General features: G+C 44.6%; 1 protein-coding gene across 1 annotated transcript in view; it reads right to left on the reverse strand.

The window, feature by feature from the left end:
* LOC139228763 (A disintegrin and metalloproteinase with thrombospondin motifs 12-like) overlaps window positions 1-26,218 on the reverse strand; it is an 801,719-nt gene that overhangs the window by 607,207 nt on the left and 168,294 nt on the right. The window contains exon 3 of the mRNA XM_070860105.1: window positions 19,919-20,093. Coding sequence (XP_070716206.1) covers window positions 19,919-20,093 — 175 coding nt within the window. The remainder of the gene's footprint in view (window positions 1-19,918; window positions 20,094-26,218) is intronic.

The following is a 26,218-nucleotide window of genomic DNA, read 5'->3' on the forward strand; positions in this document are numbered from 1 at the left end:
TAACCTAGTCAGAGTTAGGCATTGGGAGGTGGGAGGTGTATTATTTTCTATAACCCCTTTGAATATGCTATATAGTGTTCTTTATTTGAATGATTACAAGTTTGACATTGTATTTTCTTGTCCTTAATAAAATCGAAGTTCTTTGCACCAAACTAGTTGTCTCTTGCACTTTGTCACATCCCCCAAATAAATCCAATGTCGAGAAGACAGGGAGTGGGAGCGATATGAACCGCTCAGAAGGTCAGAGGTGAACCTGACCTCACACCACACCCCCTACAATAATTAAAGGAATAGCAATTGGATAGAGAGGGACGCATTATTCCAATTAGTTGAATAGTTCTGTAGTTTTATTCACATGAACAGTCTTAAGGACTTGAATATTTCAAGCCTCCAGAAAAACATCTATTATTGTGTTATAAGGGAAATAAGAAAACATGAATGAAGGAAAAGCTAATTCACTTATTACGTTGCCTACTCCCATAGACCAGGGATAGTTAAATTAGCTGTTTAATTGGAAGTAGATATATTGGAAATAGATATAATTATAAGCATTTTCAATGTTACATATACAGGTAAATTGTAAATTTTAAAATATATACATATTTAATTATGAATACTGGGGTCAGTTTAGGGTGAGCTGATAATACTGGACTCAGGCTTTGCATGACACACACTGATGTGTCTGAAGTTGCTGAACAGTCAGTGACAGACTGCAGTCTGACAGAAGCAAATCATTGCAAAGTTTTGCTGTTATTTATTGCTGATTCATACTTAGGTCTGGGTTTTCCACTTTTGTTCTTGCTGGCCGACAATTTTCCACACATAGGGCCCACGTTTCGGCTAGAGTTGCACCTATTTTCTTCTTTTTTCTTCTTTGTCTTTTCCTTTATCAGTAAGAAACCTTTCATATTGTTGCCAAATTAAATTAATTTAAGGGTTAAGTCATGGCAGGAGAGCCCAGACCCGTGTAATGCTCTTCCTGTGCTATGTGGGAAGTCAGTCCCAGTGTCCCTGACGACTATGTGTACGGTAAGTGTATCCAGCTGAGCTCCTGACAGAACGCATTGGGCACTGGAGCTGCGCATGGAGTAACTCTGGAGCATCTGCGATGCTGAGGATGTCGTGAATAGTACGTTTAATGAGTTGGTCACATTACTCAGGCAGATAGGGAATGGGTGACTATCAGGCAGAGCAGTGGAAGGAAGATAGTGCAGGGGTCCCTTGGGTGTTGTTGGGGGGGGGGGGATGACTCATCAGGGAGGGCAGCAGCAGCCAAGTTCATGGCACCATGGGTGGCTTTGCTGCACAGGAGGGCAGGAAAAAGAGTGGGAGAGCTATAGTGGTAGGGGATTCTATTGTAAGGGGGAAAGACAGACGTTTCTGTGGCTGCAATCGAGACTCCAGGATGGTATGTTGCCTTCCTGGTGCAAGGGTCAAGGATGTCTCGGAGCAGCTGCAGGACATTTTAGAGCGGGAGGCTGAACAGCCAGTTGTCGTGGTGCATATAGGTACCAACGATACAGGTAAAAAAACGGGATGAGGTCCTACAAAACGAATTTAGGGAGGTGGAGTTAAATTTTAAAAAGCAGCACCTCAAAGGTAGTAATCTCAGGATTGCTACCAGTGCCACGTGCTAGTCAGAGTAGAAATAGCAGGATAGCTAAGATGAATACGTGACTTGAAGAGTGGTGCAGGAGGGAGGGATTCAAATTCCTGGGACATTGGAACCAGTTCTGGGGGAGGTGGGAGCAACACAAACCGGACGGTCTGCACCTGGGCAGGACCGGAACCAATGTCCTAGGGAGAGTGTTTGTTAGTGCTGTTGGGGAGGGGTTAAACTATTATGGCAGGGGGATGGAAACCTATGCAGGGAGACAGAGGGAAGTAAAATGGGGGCAGAAGCAAAAGATAGAAAGAAGAAAAGTAAAAGTGGAGGGCTGAGAAACACAAAGCAAAAATCAAAAAGGACCACATTACAGCAAAATTCTAAAGGGACAAAGTGTGTTAAAAAGACAAGCCTGAAGGCTCTGTGACTCAATGCGAGGAGTATTCGTAATAAGGTGGATGAATTAACTGCGCAGGCAGCTATTAACGGATATGATGTAATTGGGATTACAGAGACATGGCTCCAGGGTGACCAAGGCTGGGAACTCAACATCCAGGGGTATTCAACATTCAGGAAGGATAGACAGAAAGGAAAAGGAGGTAGGGTAGCATTGCTGGTTAAGGAGGAAATTAACGCAATAGTAAGGAAGGACATTAGCTTGGAGGATGTGGAATCTGTATGGATAGAGCTGCGGAATACCAAAGGGCAGAAAACATTAGTGGGAGTTGTATACAGACCACCAAACAGTAGTAGTGACATTGGGGATAGCATCAAACAAGAAATTAGGGATGCATGCAATAAAGGTACAGCAGTTATCATGGGCGACTTTAATCTACATATAGATTGGGCTTAACCTAACTGGTAGCAATACGGTGGAGGAGGATTTCCTGGAGTGTATTAGGGATGGTTTTCTAGACCAATATGCCGAGGAACCAACTAGAAGACTGGCCATCCTAGACTGGGTGATGTTGAATGAGAGAGGACTAATTAGCAATCTTGTTGTGCGAGACACCTTGGGGAAGAGTGACCATAATGTGGTAGAATTCTTTATTAAGATGGATAGTGACACTGTTAATTCAGAGACTAGTGTCCTGAACTTAAGGAAAGGTAACTTCGATGGTATGAGACGTGAATTGGCTAGAATAGACTGGCAAATGATACTTAAAGGGTTGACGGTGGATAGGCAATGGCAAACATTTAAAGATCACATGGATGAACTTCAACAATTGTACTTCCCTGTCTGGAGTAAAAATAAAACGGGGAAGGCAGCTCAACTGCAGCTAACAAGGGAAATTAAGGATAGTTTTAAATCCAAGGAAGAGGCATATAAATTGGCCAGAAAAAGCAGCAAACCTGAGGACTCAGAGAAATGTATAATTCAGCAGACGAGGACAAATGGTTTCATTAGGAGGGGCAAAATAGAGTATGAGAGGAAGCTTGCTGGGAACATAAAAACTGACTGCAAAAGCTTCTATAGCCATTTGAAGAGAAAAAGATTATTGAAGACAAACGTAGGTACCTTGCAGTCAGAATCAGATGAATTTATAATAGGGAACAAAGAAATGACAGACCAATTGAACAAATACTTTGTTTCTGTCTTCACGAAGGAAGACACAAATAACCTTCCGGAAATACTAGGGGACCGAGGATCTAGAGAGAAGGAGGAACTGAAGGAAATCCTTATTAGTCAGGAAATTGTGTTAGGGAAATTGATGGGATTGAGGGCCGATAAATCCCCAGGGCTGGATAGTCTGCATCCCAGAGTACTTAAGGAAGTTGCCCTAGAAATAGTGGATGGATTGATGATCATTTTCCAACAGTCTATCGACTCCGGATCAGTTCCTATGGACTGGAGGGTAGCTAATGTAACACCACTTTTTAAAAAAGGAGGGAGAGAGAAAACGGGGAATTATACACCGGTTAGCCTGACTTCAGTAGTGGGGAAAATGTTGGAATCAATTATTAAAGATGTAATAGCAGCGCATTTGGAAAGCAGTGACAGGATCGGTCCAAATCAGCATGGATTTATGAAAGGGAAATCTTGCTTGACAAATCTTCTAGAATCTATTGAGGATGTAACTAGTAGAGTGGACAAGGGAGAACCAGTGGATGTGGTGTATTTGGACTTTCAAAAGGCTTTTGACAAGGTCCCACACAAGAGATTGGTGTGCAAAATTAAAGCACATGGTATTGGGGGTAATGTATTGACGTGGATAGAGAACTGGTTGGCAGACAGGAAGCAGAGCGTCGGGATAAATGGGTCCTTTTCAGAATGGCAGGCAGTGATTAGTGGGGTGCCACAGTGCTCAGTGCTGGGACCCTATTTACAATATACATCAATGATTTAGACAAATGAATTGAGTGTAATATCTCCAAGTTTGCAGATGACACTCTGCTGGGTGGCGTTGTGAGCTGTGAGGAGGATGCTAAGAGGTTGCACGATGACTTGGACAGGTTAGGTGAGGAGGCAAATGCATGGCAAATGCAGTATAATGTAGATAAATGTGAGGTTATTCACTTTGGTGGCAAAAATATGAAGGCAGAATATTATCTGAATGGCGGCAGATTAGGAAAAGAGTAGGTGCAACGAGACCTGGGTACATCAGTCATTGAAAATTGGCATGCAGATACAGCAGCCGGTGAAGCAGGCAAATGGCATGTTGGCCTTCATAGCTGGGGGATTTGAGTTTAAGAGCAGGGAAGTCTTCCTGCAGTTGTACAGGGCCTTGGTGAGGCCTCACCTGGAATATTGTGTTCAGTTTTGGTCTCCTAATCTGAGGAAGGACATTCTTGCTATTGAGGGAGCGCAGCAAAGGTTCACCAGACTGATTCCCGGGATGGCAGGACTGACATATGAGGAGAGACTGGATCGACTGGGCCTGCATTCACTGGAGTTTAGAAGGATGAGAGGGGATCTCACAGAAACATATAAAATTCTGACGGGACTGAACAGGTTAGTTGCAGGAAGAATGTTCCCGATGTTGGAGAAGTCCATAACCAGGGGTCACAGTCTAAGGATAAGGGGTAAGCCATTTAGGACCGAGATAAGGAGAAACTTCTTCACTCAGAGAGTTGTTAACCTGTGGAATTATCTACCGCAGAGTGTTGTTGATGCCAGTTCGTTAGATATATTCAAGAGGGGTTAAGATATGGCCCTTATGGCTAAAGAGATCAAGGGGCATGGAGAGAAAGCAGGAAAGGGCTACTGTGGTGAATGATCAGCCATGATCTTATGGAATGGTGGTGCAGGTTCGAAGCACCGAATGGCCTACTCCTGCATCGATTTTCTATGTTTCCATCTTTCTATTTTTTTTCAGCAACTAGTTTAGTTTGGAGTATCTTAGAAATTGCAATTCTCGACATTTAGTTTGCTCCAGTTCTAGTGAGTTAGTTTAGTTTCGTTTTAGTTCCGTTTTTTTTCCAAAAGGGGTTTTACCAGCCACTTATGCCTGTTTTGCAACTTTAGGCAGCGAAAAGTTACTCCAAACTAACTTAGAACGGAGTAAGTATTGACTTTTGTACGCTCAGAAAAACCTTGCGTACACTTTAGAAATTAGGCGCAGGCAGCCAGAGATAGCGGGGTCGCGGGGGGGGGGGGGGGGTGGCTGCGGGAGGGATGTTAGAGGGCAGTTAGGGGATTTTCCAAAGCATTAAGCACTTCACTTTTAAAAATAAAGAACCATGATTAATAATAAAGGATAAATAAATCAATAAATAAAAAGTTAAAAGTTCCGACCTCACCTACTGCAGCATACTTAGTCATCATGTACAATGCTGATTCTATTTGAGATACATAGATATCAAAGGGGTAAGTTCTAGCAGGGCTGCTAATCCAAGAAAAGAGTGCTAGTTAAATATGTCATATATGCATGCTCAAAGTAATTAAGTTTATGTACTGGAGTATATTATATAGACTGCCAACATTATTTCCTGAGCATTCCAAACAAAGTGGCCTAATTCTCCCTGTGGGCACACTCCATACTGCCGTGTTGCCATGGGAACTGTCCAGGGAGCGCGGGAAGGCAGCGGCCGGCCTGTGCGGCAGGCAACTCGGCCCGGGATAGGGGCTGCGAACATCGTGTCATCCCTTCGGCCAGGGATAGGGTGTCCCGGAGACAGGACGTGCTGGGAGGGCCAGGAGCTACTGCGCACGCAAGCAGCTGCCGGCACTCTTTTTGGCACAGGGCTGTAAGCTCCGCTCCCCGCTGCTTCTGCTGCGCTGCGCCGAGTCCAAAGCAGGCCAGATCATGGTGGAGAATACCGAGGTAAATATTAGGCGCGCTTTTCATTCTAGAAAATCGGCGGACTTCTTGGAGGTGCACTGTTCAGAGAGTCAGTCGAAACTTGGGCCCATAAAATGCATTGACCAAAAAAAAATCAGACTATGTCGCGCAAAAAGTGGAAAATCTTAGCCTTAGCTCTTTGCCTGCCCCGTAATATTGCTTATAAAACAGAATTCTGCTCTGCTAAAAGTTACAGATAGAAATATTTTATTAATAAAGAAAGAAAGTCTTGGATTTATATAGTGCCTTTCACAACCACCGGATGTCTCAAAGCGCTTTACAGCCAATGAAGTACTTTTGGAGTACTTCATCACTGTTGTAATGTGGGAAACGCGACAGCCAATTTGCTCACAGCAAACTTCCACAAACAGCAATACGACAACAAAAAAAATAGATTATCTGGACGTTATATTGATTGAGGGATAAATATTGGCCAGGGCACCAGGAATAACTCCGCTGCTCTTCTTCGAAATAGTACAATGGGATCTTTTACGTCCACTTGAGAGAGCAGACTGGGCCTAGGTTTAACGTCTCATTTGAAATAGGCAATCCAACAGTGCAGCACACCCTCAGCACTGCACTGGAATGTTAACCTAGATTTGTAATGCTCAAGTCCTTGGAGTGGGATTTGAAGTTACAACCTTCTGACTCAGAGGCAAGTGTGCTACCTACAGAGCACAGTTGACACTAATTAACTAATTATATGTCTTACAAAGGCCTTTGACACTGTTAACCGCAAAGGACGATGGAGCCTCCTTCTCTGTTTCGGCTGCCCCCAAAAGTTTGTCACCATCCTCCGCCTGCTCCACGACGACATGCAAGCCATGATCCTGACCAACGGATCCACCACAGACTAAACCCACGTCTCGACCGGGGTCAAGCAGGGCTGCGTCATCGCGCTAACCCTCTTCTCGATTTACCTCGCTGCAATGCTCCACCTCACACTCAACAAGCTCCCCGCTGGAGTGGAACTAAACTATAGAACCAGTGGGAACCTGTTCAACCCTTGTCGCCTCCAGGGCAGATCCAAGACCGTCCCATCCTCTGCCGTTGAGCTACAGGACGCAGATGATGCTTGCATCTACGCACAGTCAGAGGCTGATTTCCAAGTCATAGTCAACATCTTCACTGAGGCATATGAAAGCTTAGGCCTTACACTAAACATCCGTAAGGCAAAGGTCCTCCACCAATCTGACCCCACCACACAGCACTGCCCCCCAGTCATCAAGATCCACGGCTTGGCCCTGAACAACGTGGATTACTTTCCAAAGCTCGGGAGCTTATCAGCAAGGGCAGACATCGACGACGAGGTTCAACACTGTCTATAGTGCGCCAGCGCAGCCTTCGGCCGTCTGAGGAAAAGAGTGTTCGAAGATGAGGCCCTCAAATCTGGCACCAAGCTTATGGTCTACAGGGCTGTAGTGATACCCGCCCTCCTGTATAGCTCAGAGACATGGACTATATACAGTAGATACCTCAAATCGATGGAGAAATACCACCAGCGTTGTCTCCGCAAGATCCTGCAAATCCACTGGGAGGATAGATGCACAAACATTAGTGTCCTCAATCAGGCCAACGTCCCCAGCATCGAAGCACTGACCACACTTGACCAGCTCCATTAAGCGGGCCACATTGTTCACATGCCTGACACAAGGCTCCCAAAGCCAGCACTCTACTCGGAACTCCTACATAGCAAGCAATGCAACAGCCCCACCGACACCTGGGAGTCCCTGGTCAAAGACCGCCCTAAGTGGAAGAAGTGCATCCGGAAGAACACCTCATGGCTCATCGCCGAGAGCATGCAGAAAACAAGCGCAGGCAGTGGAAGGAGACTCCCCACGCATCCTTTCTTCAACGACTGTCTGTCCCACCTGTGACAGAGACTGTAAGTCGCATATTGGTCTGTTCAGTCACCTAAGAACTCACTTTGAGTGGAAGCAAGTCTTCCTCGATTTTGAGGGACTGCCTATGATGATGATGATGATGATGATGAATTATATGTCTTGTGACCCTTTTACATTACAGTACTCCAATCACTGGTAGCACTGCAAGATACTTTAAGTACCTTGCCATTACAAGAGTCAGCCCTTTGATTATAGAAGATGGAAGGCTGATCTGATCAAGGTGTTAAAAGGATTCGACAGGGTAGATGCAGGAAACTGTTCCCACTGATGGGGAATCAAGAATGAGGAGACATAATCTTAAAATTAGAATTAGGCCATTTAGGAGAAAAATCAGAAAGCAATTTTTCACACAAGTGTATTAGAAATCTGTAATTCTCTCCCCAAAAAGGTATGGATGCGATATCAACTGGAGCTTGCAAGCCTGAGATTAACAGATTTTTGTTAAGAAAGGGTATCAAGAGGATATGAAGTTAAGGTGGGTAAATGGAGCCGAGGGGCTGAATAGAAACATAGAAAATAGGTGCAGAAGTAGGCCATTCGGCCCTTCGAGCCTGCACCGCCATTCAATGAGTTCATGGCTGAACATACAACTTCAGTACCCCATTCCTGCTTTCTCGCCATACCCCTTGATCCCCCTAGTAGTAAGGACTACATCTAACTCCTTTTTGAATATATTTAGTGAATTGTCCTCAACAACTTTCTGTGGTAGAGAATTCCACAGGTTCACCACTTTCTGGGTGAAGAGGTTTCTCCTCATCTCGGTCCTAAATGGCTTACCCCTTATCCTTAGACTCCGACCCCTGGTTCTGGACTTCCCCAACATTGGGAACATTCTTCCTGCATCTAACCTGTCTAAACCCGTCATAATTTTAAACGTTTCTATGAGATCCCCTCTCATTCTTCTGAACTCCAGTGAATACAAGCCCAGTTGATCCAGTCTTTCTTGATATGTCAGTCTCGCCATCCCGGGAATCAGTCTTCGCTGCACTCCCTCAATAGCAAGAATGTCCTTCCTCAAGTTAGGAGACCAAAACTGTACACGATACTCCATGTGTGGCCTCACCAAGGCCCTGTACAACTGTAGTAACACCTCCCTGCCCCTGTACTCAAATCTCCTCGCTATGAAGGCCAACATGCCGTTTGCTTTCTTAACCGCCTGCTGTACCTGCATGCCAACCTTCAATGACTGATGTACCCATGACACCCAGATCTCGTTGCACCTCCCCTTTTCCTATCTGTCACCATTCAGATAATAGTCTGTCAGATAATAGTCTGTCTCTGTTTTTACCACCAAAGTGGATAACCTCACATTTATCCACATTATACTTCATCTGCCATGGATTTGCCCACTCACCTAACCTATCCAAGTCACTCTGCAGCCTCATAGCATCCTCCTCGCAGCTCACACTGCCACCCAACTTAGTGTCATCTGCAAATTTGGAGATACTACATTTAATCCCCTCGTCTAAATCATTAATATACAGTGTAAACAGCTGTGGCCTCAGCACAGAACCTTGCGGTACCCCACTAGTCACTGCCTGCCATTCTGAAAAATACCCATTTACTCCTACTCTTTGCTTCCTGTCTTCCAACCAGTTCTCAATCCACATCAGCACACTACCCTCAGTCCCATGTGCTTTAACTTTGTACATTCATCTCTTGTGTGGGACCTTGTCGAAAGCCTTCTGAAAGTCCAAATATACCACATCAACTGGTTCTCCCTTGTCCACTCTACTGGAAACATCCTCAAAAAATTCCAGAAGATTTGTCAAGCATGATTTCGCTTTCACAAATCCATGCTGACTTGGACCTATCATGTCACCTCTTTCCAAATACGCTGCTATGACATCCTTAATAATTGATTCCATCATTTTACCCACTATCGATGTCAGGCTAATCTACTCATGTTCCTGTGTTTCTAGAAGCCACCTCAGGAAATAGATGCCCAAGATAATGCAGAGGCAGCTGTACCAGCATTCAGAAATATAAACATCTACCATGGGGCTGACCACCATTTTTGCCTGATCGTTGAAAGCACCAGGGCAGTGCCTTGCATTGCTGGCCTGCATGTCTTTTCCTAGCCAGCAGGGAAGGTGTGCACCCAGTAAACAAAAGTCAAAATTCCGTCACTACCTGCAATGCTGGGGATTTTGCTACACAATGTCAATACTACAAATTCCACAGCATTTGAAATCCAAGCACATTGCAGGACCGCTTCAATATATTCTGCAACATAAACGGAGGACAGCGGGTTCTAACTGCACGACTTCAAGTGGCAGACTTTAGAAGTACCTCATGCCTTCTTACATTGATTTTGAAAGATGGAAACTTCCTTTCTAAACACCACTTATACTCGTCACTCATTATCGGGGATTAAACCATAGGTGGGTCAGGCATCAGCCATGCAATGATTCATTTTGAAAGCAAGAATATGAACATTAACGTGTCAGAACACTGCATACTCATTACTTAAATTATTTTTTTTTCCAAAGAAGCTTGTCATTTGCTTTTAACTTCAGTCGATACCCCAGTTTATTTAGATGGGACAGCAAAATTATTTCTAGAATTTACTATTTCACATTTTCAATGCAATCTATTTTAGTTACTGTGCACACAGACACTAAAGCTAATATAATTTATCAGACTAACATACTTAACCCTTACAGCTGATATTTACTGTGTACTGCTCCACTGCACTATATAGAATAATGATTATAAAAAGGTAATTAAATTACTTTGCATGCCACTGATATTTTTAAATATAACATGCTGCAAAAAAATGAGGTGTGCTAAACTATTTCTTTTTTTATTTGTCTAAATGCTGGATAAATTGTAATGTAAGGATGCAAGTGATTTTAGAAACAGAAAAAGAGCCTTTAAGCCCCCAAAATATCCCTTTTGTAATTAACCTCAATTACCTACATTCACCATTACTAATCCCGACTCTCCATTCAGAAGCCCTTCTAATTGTCTCTTCAACCTATTTATCCTGTCAGCTTCGTTTACCTTCCCTGGTAACTTATTCTACAACTCTAATAGTAGTGCAGTGCTCATTTCGCAGAATCCCTTTCTGGTTTTAAAATAAAAAAAATACTTCCATTTATATAGTGCCTTTCATTTTGCACCCGGCAGTGGTTTTGCGGCGACACTAAAACTTGTCACCCGCTCGATGTTTTAAGTGTTTGGATGACGTCAATCGGCATGCAGCACTGCGCTATCACCCCAGGCGGAAAATTCAGCTATATTGCCCGTTTTACCGTCCGCCCGGAAACACGCCAGGAAAAAAACAGTCGGACCCAGGGCGCACCCAGCGCTAATGGCGCCATCTAGAAAACGGAGCGGAAGTTCAGTTCATAAAAGGATTTGGCTGCGTTTTACATAGTGAAGTTTTATGTGAGTTTGTAGTTTGTTTTAAAGGATATGAGGGCTATACTATGTCAGCCATTATTTCAAGCTGCTTTTTCTATGCAGAAGACTTATTGATGAGCATTTTGAGCGTAATCGAAGAGGTCGTAGACCTATGTGGGGGAGGCCTTACCCCCAACGACTTTACAGGGCGCATTGCTCATATCTGCAACTCTCTGAGGCACAGTGCATGAGAAGGCTGCGCTTCCGAAAAGAAATGCTGACAGAGATATGCTAGCTCATAAAGGCAGACCTCCAGCAACAGGACTGCACCACCCGTCGAGGTGAAGGGGACTGCAGCACTTGCCTTCTTTGCCTCAGGCTCCTTTCAGGCATCAACAGGGGACATATGCTCCATCTCGCAGTACGCTACACATTACTGCATTCACCAGGTGATTACTGCACTGTACGCATGCAGGATGGACTTCATAAAGTTCCCAATGAGGCACAGAATGAGAGGGCTGTAGATAGACAAATTGCTGGCATTCCCAAGGTTCAGGCTGCCATTGACTACGTACATCGCTCTGCGAGCACCTTTACTCAATCCAGAGGTTTACCGAAACCGAAAGAGATTCCACTCCATGAATGAACAGATCGTCTGCAACCATACTCAGCACATCATGGCAGTCAATGCCCAATATCCAGGGAGCATCCATGATACTTTCATCTTGCATGAGAGCAGTGTCACATGCCTGTTTGAGCATCAGCCACAAGGCCAGAGCTGGATGCTGGGAGACAAAGGTTATGACCTCGCCACCTGGCTCATGACCCCCCCTGCGGAACCCTCAGACAGAAGCCGAGCAATAATATAATAAGAGCCATATAGCCACAGGTAATATTATCGAAAAGACAATTGGAGTGCTCAAGCCGCACTTCCGATGTCTGGACCACTCTGGAGGCTGCCTGCAATACTCCCCTCAACAGGCATTTGAGTTCATTGTCATCATCATAGGCAGTCCTTCGTATCGAGGATGACTTGCTTCCACGCCAAAAAGAGATGAGTTCACAGGTGTTTCAATGAAGGACCTAATATTCCAGGTCCCGAACTACATCTTGAAGGGTGGAAGATGCTTGTGTGTGGATTTTTTTAACGTGAGTTCATTGTAGTGTACTGCATGCTACACAACTTAGCCATCATGAGGGAACGGGATTTGTCACTGGGGACTGCAGGACCACCTCAGGAGAGAGGGGAGGACGAGGAGGAGGATGAGGAGCTTGGCGAGGAACCCATACCACCACCACCACCACAGGGGAGTCATCGTGGTGCTTTCACCATAGCAAAAGCCTTATGTCAGCAGCTCATAATTCAACGCTTTGCTTGAAAAGTGAATGACACATTTGACCATTGCCTGGCAACTCTATCCCACCATGTTGACTATTCCCCCTCTTATTCTGTAAATGAGACTCAATTCAGGAATGGTTAAGGTGAACAAAAGAATGTTTTAAACATTGTGAACGTAATTTTGAAACTGGAATATAATTTATTGTGAACTTTTATAACAACAGAATTGGGAAACTTTTAAAACTTTTATAAAATAGCGACAACAAAACAACAAATCAACAACGAAACAACAACCCCTGCACCAAACGTCTTTTACCTCCAGTTCCTCCTCCCTCCAGCCCCCACTCATCCTAATCCCCCTCCCTCGCATCATGTCCCATTCAAGTTGGCACCAAGAGTTTGTGCAGCAAGGCGACCAGAGTGGATCCACTGGAGAATCTCGGGGTATGGAAGGCCCGGCTTCTGAGTGGTGAGCCTCTTACTTGGCCTCGCCACTCACAGTGATGTCAGTCTGGGTGTGACACTGGGGACTGTAGTGTCAAAGATCGAGACCATCAATTGCGCACTGGCATTGACAGCTTCGGTGGTTTCGCGGCTCGCACGGACAATCTGTGACCCAACCTCCGTCACATTCGCAGATAGTGCCGCGATGCTTGCGGGAACCTTACCCAATACCTCGAGGAGCTGTTGGGTGAGCTGGACGCTCTCCCTGGACAGTTCCACCATGTCCAGGTGTGTGTCTGCCTGTCAGTCAGCAGACCAGCTTTGCCAACTCACCCTCTGGAGTACGTTGCTGCATGCCACTTGTACTTTGATGGCTCAAAGCCCGAGAATGTTTCTTCCTCGGACGAGGTGCTGACCGGAGGAAAAGTAGGTGTCGAGTGCATCGGCCCCCCAGCCCCTCTGGAATAGGCTGATCAGTCTGCTCCTCTCCTGGAAGTTCCTCGTCCTCGCCCTCATCCCCCTCCTCTGGAAATAGAAAATAACAGACAAGTGATGAGCAGCTGAGGAGGGGGCAGGGTAACATAAGTCAGGTCACATAGTACAGGCTCATTTGAAGGACCGCCGTTACTCGATTATATGTAATCCAGTGACACTGCATCACATTGCCCTAACTCTAGTCCATAAACACTACACCATATTGCCTCGACCCTAGTCCACAGACACAACATCACATTGCCCCAAACCAGCAGGACCAATTTTGCAGGACTTACCCTCACTATCGAACGGGGGCTCAGCACCCCCACGGGCAGTTGCCTTCCCTGAGGCACCGATCAGTCCGGCCACTCGCTCCTCCAGGTCTGTCAGAGACATTGTTCTGGGTGGACCACCGCCTGTCCGTCACTACTTTCAGCGGTTGTGGGACATCTTTTACTGCAAAGATGATAATGGGAATGGTTACCAGGGAGCCCATCTTCTCTTGTGGCACACACAGAAAGCCATCAAAGTACTTATACCATACTGTGTGCATTTAACACAGTCCTCTGTTTAATGGCCCTAGAAGTTGCACGTGGTTCATGAGAACTTAAGAACATAAGAAATAGGAGCAGGAGTAGGCCATTTGGCCCCTCGAGCCTACTCCACCATTTAATAAGATCATGGCTGATCTAAGGAAGACATCGAAGTGCAGAAACATCTTTTAAAGATCTCAGAAAGCAATCTTAATAATGTGTAAAGATCATTCATGTGCAACACTAAGCCTACCTGTACCAACATGTGTCAGATTTATAATTTAATTAATGAAAGAGTGCATCAATAGAAATATTACTTACTCTGACAACCCTGCAATGGTCCTTGAACCTCTTGCTGCACTGGGTGTGGGTCCTTTGGATGTCATCGATGCAAGACACCTCCTCAGCGATGCTGGTCCAAATCCAACGAAAAACCGCTGGGAGGGGTTTACTTGCACCCCTCCTATTTAAATCTGTCCATCTCCTTTCCACAGCAGTGCTAGGGCCTCATTGGCCTCAGTGCTAAAAGTTCCTTGCTCGCTATCTTCTCCCATCTCCTTCCATCGTGAATGCAATCTAAAAATGGCTGATTCAGCCCTGGGTGTACTGTGCATGCACAGGCACTCCCTGACAGCTGACCAGAAGCACGCGACAAAGAAAAAACTGAAAAAAAATCTGTGCATGCGCAGAAGGTCCAATTTTTCTTTTTCGATCGCATATTTTTGCTCCAGCACACAAATTCTGTTGTGCAACGCCGGATTTATCGTTATTGCTATCACTCTTCACCATTTGGCAAATTTTGTGAGGTCTGGCGGTAACGGTACCCCAGCGGTAAAAAAATAAATTCCGCCGCGATTATCGCCCAAAAATGGGCGAAATTGTTAAACCCAAATTTCTAGCCCTACATCTCCAGATGTTTTATTATCTGATCTTTTAGGAAAGATTTTAATATCTTTTTTATCATTGATATTAAGCTAACTGGTCTATGGTTCCCTGAATTAATTCCGTCTCCCGTTTTGAAGTTGGAATTACATTTTCAGTTTGCAAGTTCTCAGGCACTATTCCTTTTATATTTAATTTTTGTATATAGGTACCAGTGCTTCTGCTATCTCCTCTGCAATCCATCTGCCAACTGCAATCCATCTGGACCAAGAGTCTTATCCTCCTTAAGTTTGGTTAGAATCCCTTTTCTTTCTACCTTAACTGTTATGATATCCCTATAAAACACTTTGTTGCCGCTGTTTTTGCCCTGGAGGGGCGGTAATTGTGGTGGAGAGCATTTCCCGGTGGGCAGCCAACTTTCAGCGTCTCACCGGGACATTCGGAGCTGAGTTTGCAGGGGTGCGGACCAGTACTGCCCGGGAGAGGCGAGCCAGTGTGCAACACCTCAAAATTTTAAACTTGCCCGATCCGTATCGTCCCGTAGCGTGTCCGAGTGGGACCGCCTGTAAAAGCTGGCGGTTCCAGCTATAGCAGCCGCAGTGAGGGAAGGAATGTGAACCAACGGTAAGTGCAATTTGTATTCATTTTTTAATTTTCGCGATTCAGGTGGATGTGGCGTCAGTAAAGTATTGGAAATGCTTTTGGGTTTTTTTTCAGATTTTTTTTTCCACAGAAGCCTCTCTTAGGATGCTCGGAGGCTGGCTGTTTACCCCGGGATTTTCATTTGCTCAGCCGGCTGAGCACTCTGAAAGAGGTGTGCACCTCCCTAAGTGCTCCGCTCCACACTCAGAGCTCAGCTTGTAAATTTTGCAGCTGGAGACACAAACCATTTCCCGACGCAAAATTTACCGCTCCGCCCGGGTTAACGCCACAACAGAGGTGCGCCCCAATTTTTACCCCTTCCATTTCTTCTTATATTCTTTGATATTGTCAATTCAGATTTCCGCTTTGCTTTCCTAATTTTTATTACTGTGCTGTTGCTGCTGCTCGTGGCATTTCTGTTTCAATAAATGTTCCACACTGATGCCTCAGTGACATAGTGGCCAAAGTCCAGGAATCGTTTCTGCCTGAACAATTGCAAGGAAAAGCACTGTCAACAACAGAACTGAAACAATTCATGATGACAGCTCTGGATGTGGTGGACCATCATTTGTTTTGGGCTATATGACCACCTACCCACAATCTGAAACCAGGGAAGGTCCACAACCAGAGACTTCTGTATCATAGAAGTTTACAGCACGGAAGGAGGCCATTTCGGCCCATCGTATCCGTGCCAGCCAACAAGAGGCTATCTAGCCTAATCCCACTTTCCAGCACTAGATCCGTAACCCTGCAGGTTATGGCACTTCAAATGCACATCCAAGTACTTTTTAAATGTGGTGAGGATTTCTGCCTCTACCACCCTTTCAGGCAGTGAGTTCCAGACTCCCACCACCCTCTGCGTGAAGAAATTTCCCCTCAAATCCCCTCTAAACCTTCTACTAATTACTTTAAATTTACGCCCCCTGGTTGTTGACCCGTCTGCTAAGGGAAATATTTAACATTAATTTAAATTAAAGTTATTTATGTATTATTAAATATATATATTTTTCCAATTTTTAAAAAAGTTTTGAAACGATGCTTTAAAATACATTTAACATAGTGGGCAGGGTTCTTAAAAATAAAATGTGTTTTCTTAATTTTATTTTTTATGGTGTAAATGTGTTTTAAAATTCTTACACCTGTAAAAGTAGACTATGTGCCTTCTTTTATCAGGCGCAAGAGTTTTCAGGACATTTGCTGGGCAAGGCATGGGTAATTACCACAATCTTGCCCATGCGAATGTCCTGGATGTCATCAACATAGGCGGTCCCTCGAAACGAGGATGACTTGCTTCCATGCCAAAAAAAAGGATGAGTTCACAGGTGTTTCGAATGAACAACCTGAATTACATCCTCGAGGGTGGAAGATGCCTCTGCATGATTTTTTTTAACGTGTGGTGGCCGTTGCACACCAGCCACCACACGGGCTTGACAGAGCTAGGTCTTGGTCCAGTGGCAAGGGTTACCCAAGACAACTGGAGACCTGCTCTGCTGCACGGACCTAGTGCGCACACATATCGCAGTGTGGGCTGGCCTGTGCTCCCCTGGGGCCCCTGGCCCCGAACTTACACCTCCCCAGGCCCCGATCACATCCCTCCACAATCTCTCACAGCTCCTTTGCCCCGATCTCGCCGCTCTTGCTGTATCTGCCCAAGCTCCAATCGACCTGGACCTTGCTGATGTCACTGTTCGCTGCCGTTGCCCTCCTGCAGCAGCTCGCGCTGCATCTTGCAGTGGTATGCCTCCACGCTGCTCCTGGGCCTCCGCACACCGCTCCTTTTATGGCCCCGACCTGCCGCTGATGGTTTCTCTCTGAGAGAGATCTGGATGTAGAGATGCGTGGATCGGTCAAGCTCCAATTTGACAGATCGGTAAAGCCGGTTTTCAGCGCATGCGCATTGTGCGCTGAAAACCAGCTTTTGCGATGCCTTCCTGGGTCCGTACACACTCAGTACGGATCCGGGCGGCTGGAATTTCTGCCCCATTGTTCATTTCAAAGGAGAGTGTTAACAGTTGATCTCCAATCTGTGCAAAATTAGTTGTAAATGAAAGGTCATTAATGTTTCCAATTCTTCATTCATTGCCATGATGCCTGCACGATTTATTACTTCAAAAAAAGGGATCTATTTTCAGTTAATCACTCACCATTCAATTCTACACAGCAAATTATATCAAAGAAAAGCACTTGTTTATTATGACCACATTAAAGCCAGGTCCACAAACATGTGGAAAATGTAATTGTTTAATTCTGAACACATAAGTTATGAAAACAGACATAGTCCTGCTGTTGCTATTTGATTCTGGAGCAATTTGAGGCCAAGTCTTATCTAAACTCTCATATATGCTCAGCTTTGTTGTCCTATTCTGAGCTCAACATAAAAGGATTTAGGAAGAATTACCTGTTTATATTGGCAGTCAGTTCCATTACTCTTATTACTCCTGTTTTTGTTAAATGAACTTTTTTCTGACTTTATTTTTTATGTGTAATAAGGCAGCAAGCAGTACAGAAAAGTCTATAGTTAGGGCTGCAGAGACAAGCTAAAACAAGAGTACAATGAGAGATATTGCTGTAATATTACACATGGATCTGAGATTTGAAAAGCTAACACAATGCATAACATTTATTTACCGAAACTAAACAGCGCTATCTGCATTTTGTTGGTGGTTGGTGCAAAGCTTCTGACCATGAACCATTCTCCTGGGTCAGGGGTCACTTTGTATGCAGAGAGGATCCCTGCCAGTAAGCAGGAGCCTACAGCCACTACAAAGAAGAATCCTTTAACCTGTTCTCTGATTCTTCTAAAATCTCTAAGGATATAACCAATTTGTATCTGCTTCATTTCTTTGAAGAAGGAAAGCGGATCAATTTTAAGGCTATTACTAAATAAAACTACAATGCAGTGACACCTTTTAACTTTAGAATGGTCCACAACAACAACTTGCATTTATATATCACCTTTTTGGTTTGGGTTTCCATATTTACGAAAGGATATACTTGCTTTGGAGGCAGTTCAGAGAAGGTTCACTAGATTGATTCCGGAGATGAGGGGTTGACTTATGAGGAAAGGTTTAATAGGTTGGGCCTCTACTCATTGGAATTCAGAAGAATGAGAGGTGATCTTATCAAAATGTATAAGATTATGAGGGGGCTTGACAAGGTGGATGCAGAGAGGATGTTTCCACTGATAGGGAAGACTAGAACTAGAGGGCATGATCTTAGAATAAGGGGCCGCCCATATAAAACTGAGATGGGGAGAAATTTCTTCTCTCAGAGGGTTGTAAATCTGTGGAATTCGCTGCCTCAGAGAGCTGTGGAAGCTGGGATATTGAATAAATTTAAGGCAGAAATAGACAGTTTCTTAAATGCTAAGGGATTAAAGGGTTATGGGGAGCGGGCAGGGAAGTAGACCTGAGTCCATGATCGGATCAGCTATGATCGTATTTATTGGCGGAGCAGGCTCTGGAGGCCGTATGGCCTACTCCTGCTCCTATTTATGTTCTGATGTTCTTATGTTTTTAATGTAGCAAAATGTCTCAAGGCACTTCATAAGAGTGCTATCAAACAAAATTTGACACTGAGCTACTTAAGGAGATATTGGGGCAGATGACCAAAAGTTAGGTTGTAAGGAGCGTTTTAAAGGAGGAAAGAGAGGTAGAGGCAGAGAGGTGTAGGGAGGGAATTCCAAAGCTTAGGGCCTCGGCTGCTGAAGGCACAGATGCCAATGGTGGAGCGATTAAAATAAAGGATGCACGAGAAGCCGGAATTAGAGGAGCAGAGAGATCTGGGAGTGTTGTGGGGCTGGAGGAGGTTAAAGAGAGATAGGGAGGGGCAAGGCCATGGATGGAATTTGAAAACAAGGATGAGAATTTTAAAATCGATGTGTTTTAAAATAGACACGTTCATGCAATCCAATTAGACAGTTTTAACACATGCTTGAGTCTGACCTTACATAATGATTAAATACTATAGCAGAAATATACATAAGAAATAACTATAATAATTTAAGAAGTATTCTACCTACACATCTTTATCCCAGTGAAGTGCGTCAAGTTTCATAGCCTCGCCAGTAAATTCCTAATTTCAGTTGTGCTAACCTGTAGAGGCAATAAGTGGAGGCTATGCACTTCCCACAGAAAGGAGGAAAAGAAGGAGATGGAAGAAAATGCCTGGGCTTCTTTCAGGCATCTACTGGTGGCCAGTTCCAGGCGGTAGGTTATCCACATGATGTCTTGGCTGGGCTCAGTACATAAAGAAAATAGAGGGATTTCAAACTTTCAGAATAATGTTTAGACTTTAATTACACAATAGGCTCCGCTGTATAAAAGCTCCTCTTTCCATGCAATTGGAAAATATGGCTGCTCAGCAGGATCCTCACACTTTCAGCTGTAATTACAGTATTTTATTTTCCTTCCGCAAAGCATTACCCTCCTCATGAAATTATGTGCATTAGTTGTTAACCATACCTTCTATTCCACATGTCCCTGTGCCCATAGGTGTGAAATCACGGCGCTTCCTGTGAGAATGCTGGGTAACATGCCTCTTATAAATAATGTGCGGTTGTTGCTCTTCTCCTTTCCTTGGGTGGCTATGAATAGGTTCAATAAAATAGTCTCCACTGCGTAGACGGAACAAACCATGCTGTAGAGAAAGACAAATAGAATTAAAACTCAATTTCACAGTTAGTGCATGGTTTTGATTTAACAACATAAAACCACCCATTGTAAGATTCCAAAATTCGTGGAAACCCCCCAGTGTTTGGACTCACTGAAAAGGAAATTCAATTTGGGACTATTAAGCAGAAAGTTTATGTGATGTATGTAGCACTCAAATCACTGACTCCACACAGTCTGGTGTTGTAGTAGCTGCTGTGACGTTAATCCTTTATTGTGTAACTCCAGAGTAGTGGGCAGCCTTTTATACTCTGTCTTGCAGGTACTTCCAGGTCTCCCACCACAGCGCCCTCTGTGGCGGCCCATTGTAACCATACATTTAATGTACCTGGACAATACATAACATTGCACTCACGCCCCCCCCCCACCACCCCAGTTCCAAAGGCCATTGCCGGTAACCTCGACCTTGTTCGTCCTGGTTGATTTGTGAGTGTGAGTCCATGACCATCCACTTCCCTCTTCTCCCCATGTGGAGATTATGCTTGCGATCTGGTGCAAGCATGTGGTATTTGCAGTCCTTACATGGGTGATGAAGTACACAAACATCATCTCCAACAGAAAGCAGGTACACATAGACAGTTATTTAATCCCAGCTCCACTGGGTGAGGTACGGTGGCGGCATATAGTCCCTTTTTGCCCAAGGTAATGAGCTGCGCTGAGACAAGGTATCGCAACTAGTACGTTGCCTCTGTTCTCAGAAAGTAGTCGCCTTTGTGGCTCATCTGCCGCTGCTGAACCATTGCATGAATCACATAAAATCGACAATTGCATTAGTCCATTAGTCACAGATCCAGTAGCCTTTTTACTTGTACATCGTGATACATTTTCGTAAATCACCCATCATTTTAAACACAGTAATCATTTCAGCATCAAAATATTAACTCACGTCATCATACAAATCACATTACTCATTTAGACTCACTCTTGCCTTACAAAAGTCTCTTTGTGGGGACCGCCAATGGTGTAAGGCCCTTTTATGACTCCCGGGTACATTTCCCTTTTAAGATGCCATCTTGTTGTTCCCATGAGGCTTCCACTGGGTGTCGCCATTTTAGTTGCTCTGCTTGCCTTTCTCTGCAGACTTCTGCTGCCACGAGGCTCGCCACCATCTTGAGCTCCCTGTGCCCCTTTACATTGAAACAACTCCGCCAACAGTTGCAGCCGATTACAGAAAAGAAGGTTCCACGCCAAAAGAGATGTAGCGTGCCTGAGGAAATGGTACAGAAAAGGCGTAGGTTAAATGTTTATTTTGTTTAGGAGGAGCTTTCTGCAATTACTGAACCAATTGAGGATGTGAGTGGCTTTACTGCACTGCTGAGCGAGTTTGAGAAGAACACTTGTGATAAAGCCGAAACTGCGGGACGCTTGGGTGTCTCTCGCACCTCGGAGATCTGCCTGTACCTGGAGAGCACTTTTTCCAGGGCCTACTCGGTCTGTGTCGAGATTTAGACCGCCAATGAACAGCTTTCCTTCTCTGGATCCTTTTGCGAGGTTGGTTTCCCTGCTGAACTCTAGCCTGTTGCTGCCTACCAGTTCACTCCCGACTCTTTCTCGGGACCCACCACACTTCGACCGCACCCGGGAGCCACAACGCACTGCCCCGCACCGCCACATCCTCCAGAGCCAGCCTCTGCCTGCGGGCTGACAGTACCTGCTGGAGCAGCCCGTCGAAGTCCTTCTTTCTCCTCCAGCTCGGTCGGCGCTGCTCTTTGGGAACACGGGAGACAGCGGTCTGTGGAGGAATGAAGTCTTCCCAGCTCCCACGGACCTTCCCCATCCACCTCCTGCCAAGTAGTGTCGGCCCATCGCCTGCAATGATCCACAAAGGTAAACCGTGCGTCTCGCCCCCGTGAGAGACCTGCACATCCGCTCTGCCAAGAACAGGTATCATTCCTTGGTGTAGGGCGCAGCTTCGCCGTGACCGGGACCAGCTTGGGTCGTGCAGCTGGGTTGATCCACAGTTTATCAAAAGTTTCCTGACTCATCAGCGACTGACCCGATTCAGTGTCCACTTCCATATTCACTGGGACTCCGTTAATCTTGACTTCTAAAACCACTGGGGCCGAATCGTCGGTACACGTATACAGTCCAAACGCCTCATCTTCTTCTGCCTGCTCCTCGCTGGATGGTGGATCCTCTACCATCTCCTCAGCCACACAGTGAGTCAGGTTTCTTTTGCACATACGCTGAAGGTGGCCTTTCATGTGGCAGGCATTGCACGTATACTCCGCAAACCTACACCGGTGAGCCCCATGGCTTCCTCCGCAGGGCCAGCATGGTGCTTCTCGATTAGCCCCCCTCGGTGGACTCTGAGTTGCAGGACCCTGAGGTCCGTGCTCTCTGCCCTGGGCACAGCCACGTTCTGCAGTTTTGTCCGTGACAGGCGTTATCCTGTAGACAGTGCCTGCAGGGTTCGAGACAGTGTGGCGGATTATCTGCTTGGTGCTGCAAGTCAAGGTCATAAATGCCCGGCTGATAGTGATGGCTTGCTTCAGGGTGACTGTAGGTTCAGTGGATAGCAGCTTGTGAATGAGACCCTCATGGCTAATCCCCATAACAAAAACATCTTGCAACACCTCGTCAAGTTATGTGCCAAAATCACACGGCGCCGCGAGTCTCCTGATGTCTGCAGCATATTTGGTGACATCCTGGCCCTCCGTCTGCAGTGGTGGTAGAATTTGTGCCTGGCCGTGAGGATGCTCTCCTTCGGTTTCAGTTGGTAACGAATGAGTTCAATCAGCTCCTCATATGACTTGTCCTTGGCGCTCGCGGGTGCCAGCAAATCCCTGACGAGACAGTAAACCTCATCGCCACAACTGAACAGCAATATCGCCTTACGCTTCTCTCTCAGTGCGTTCGTGTCCTCCGTCAGTTTGTTTGCTATAAAGTAGTACTCGAGCCTTTCCGTAAAGGCCTCCCAATCATCACCCACTGTAAAATCCTTTAGCGAGCCCAGAGTAGCCCTAGCTGTCAAAGGAAAAGATCTGGTGAGCATGAATCTCTGGAGCCCTAGAGTTTGACCTAGTTAGAGAGTAAGTGGGAGGTGGGAGGTATTTCTGTTGTGTTTATTACCTGTAATAAAGTATTCCCCATTGTTTAGAACCTTTTTGTAAGATTTAACAGTTTTATTGGAGTTTATTAGTGTTAATTGCTTTCTTGAATAAAACTTATACCTTCTTTGTACAAAACAATTGTCTGCTGTACTTTATAAACCCTGATTAATAAATCCAAGCTCGAGAATCAGGGAGTGGGAGCAGCTCGCAACCACTCTGGGTCAGGGAAGCAAGCTGACAGACCCACCACCCCCTACACCATATAGAAACACAAACTGGTGAAAATTTAGAGGGGTGATAAAGATGCTGTTGGTGTGGAACCCAGAAACGCCCAAGGTCCTGGTAGCCAAATCGATAAGGTACCATACCTGAAGGGCACTGGTTCTATCATTGATGTGTGCAGAGTTAGCTGATCAGCAGAATTAGAACATGACAATGGATCTGAGCAGGAAAAAAGTCAGCCATTCCTGATGCAAGGTTTGCATAATGCCCTGTGGTTAAATAGTCTGCCAACAGCACCATACATGCCAACTGACATCTTTTAACCCATGTTTGATTTGCCAATGTTTCACAAGAAAAAATAGCATTTTCACTGGTATTGGAGGTTGTCAAAAATGAACCAACCAGATCTATTAGAAGATAGGATTGTAGGCTTAGAACCAATTACATAGGATTACATAGGATATAAAGCACAGAAACATGGCCCAACCAGTCCATTTATGCTCCACTCGAGCCTCCTCCCATCTTTCCTCATCTAAATCTATCAGCACAATCAGATATTCCCTTCTCCCCCATATGCTTGTCTAGCCTCCCCTTAAATGCATCGACACTATTCGCTTCAACCACTCCCTGTGGTAGCGAGCTCCATTCTCACCACTCTTTGGGTAAAGAAGTTTCTTCTGAATTCCGACTGGATTTCTTGATGACTATCTTATATTGATGTCCTCTTATTATGTTCTTCCCCACAAGTGGAAACATTTTCTCAGTATCCACTCTATCAAAACCTGTCATAATTTTGAAGACATCTATTACGTCATCCCTCAGCCTTCTTTTTTCAAGAGGAAAGATCCAGCCTGTTCATTCTTTCCTGATATGAATACCTCGCATTTCTGGTATCATGCTTGTAAATCTTCTCTGTACACTCTCCAGTGCCTTTGCATCCTTTTTATAATATGGCGACCAGAACTGTACGCAGTACTCTAAGTGTGGTCTAACTAAGGTTTAGCATAACTTCCCTACTTTTCAAATCTATACCTCTAGAAATAAACCCTAGTGCTTGGTTTGCATTTTTATACCCTTGCAAACTTGTGTCGCAACTTTTAGTGGTTTGTGTATTTGTACTCCGAGATCCCTTTGTTCCTCTACCCCACCTAGACTCACACCCGTCAACTAATAAGTGATCTCCCTATTCTTCCTACCAAAACGTATAACCTCACATTTATCTGTGTTGAACTGCATTTGGCAATTATATGCCCATTCTGCAAGTTTATTAAAGTCCTCCTGTAATTTGTTGTAGCTCTCCTCAGTATTGACTATTTGGTGTAATGCGCAAATTTAGAAATTGTGTTTTTGATACCAAAATCTAAATTGCTAATAAATGTTTTTCCCAATATTAGCTGTGTAGAAACTTGAACAGCAAACATTTGAGAAGAGTTGATGGTTTCTGAGAATCACAGTGCCATGTGTTTTATTTAGTGTCTGTCTTTAAAGAAGCTGCATATAACAAATAAGCTGGCAAATGCTTTTCCTCTAAGGGTCATTCCGGGACATACCCAACTGTTGCTCTATATTTAGGTTTAATTTCTTCAAGACTAGTTGCAGCTGCTTTTCTGAGATAAGGAGAAAGTTCTGTGGAATCAATGCATTAACTGGCTTTATTGAGCAGTGGATATTTTGCCAGAGATTAGAAATAAAGAATGGGGTAGAAATGGCAATGAGCTTTACTTAATTTAAACAAATAGCACGGAGGTTCCCATATTTAGGTTTTTACTATTATGCAATTGGCCTGAAATTCCGATCGCGGGCAATCGATTGAAAAAGTTAAAAAAGATGCGCACCTACATGTTCCTGCTGCGCCTGTTCGAACTTCCGAACCTGAGGCCTTCACTCCTACGCATCGGAGCACATGCACGTCAGGACGTGCGCAGGGCTGGAGCTGTAGTCACATAGCTCTGGGCAGCCGATCAAGGTACAGTATTGTCTCATTCATAATAATGTGAACTCTGTAAGTTGGAGTTCCCATTATTATGAATGAAACCACCCCCTCCCCCCCAAACACACAAAAAATAGAAAAATACACTACACATTTCAAAATCATTTAAATTAAAGTTCTTGTAAAAAATATATATTTTCATGAAGATTTTAAAAAAGATGCCTTAAAATAAACTTACCTTAGTGGGGAGGGTTTTTAACAATAAAATGTGTTTTTTATAACTTTATTTTAAAATGTTTTTGTGTATTTTTAAACACTTGCGCCTGTAAAAGTAGGCTATACACCTGCTTTTTCAGGCGCAAGATTTTTGAGGACATTTGCTGGGCAAGATATGCGTAAATATCGGAAATCTTGCCCTGCAAGTGTCCTCGCTCCCGATATGCCAGAAACTTGACAGATCAGAAAAGCCGGTTTTCAGCACATGCGCATTGCGCGCTGAAACCCGGCTTTTCTGATGCCTTCCCGGGTCCGTAGAAACTTTGTACGGATCCAGGACATCGGAATTTCAGGGCCAATGTGTGAGGTGGACCATTGGTTTGTTTGTATGTGCGCCACAGTGACCAATTATACTAAGTAACATATAGGCACGTATGATTTAGGTGATTTGTGGTATAAACGGAATACCTGATGAATAATCTTGCATGTAATTAAATTTCATTTGAGACGTGTCTCTTGCTGGTACATCAGATTAGCCCTCGCATGAAATATAAAATAGGTTTTACATCACATAATCTCAGTTGTTTTGCTTTGCGCATCAAGAACTTCCACATAACTTGTACAAAGGTCCGAGTATAGTTGAGAGCTCCATCCAGATTGTCACTACCGGCA

This window comes from Pristiophorus japonicus, chromosome 2, assembly GCF_044704955.1.
Source record: "Pristiophorus japonicus isolate sPriJap1 chromosome 2, sPriJap1.hap1, whole genome shotgun sequence".
Classification (NCBI taxonomy): Eukaryota; Metazoa; Chordata; class Chondrichthyes; family Pristiophoridae; genus Pristiophorus; species Pristiophorus japonicus.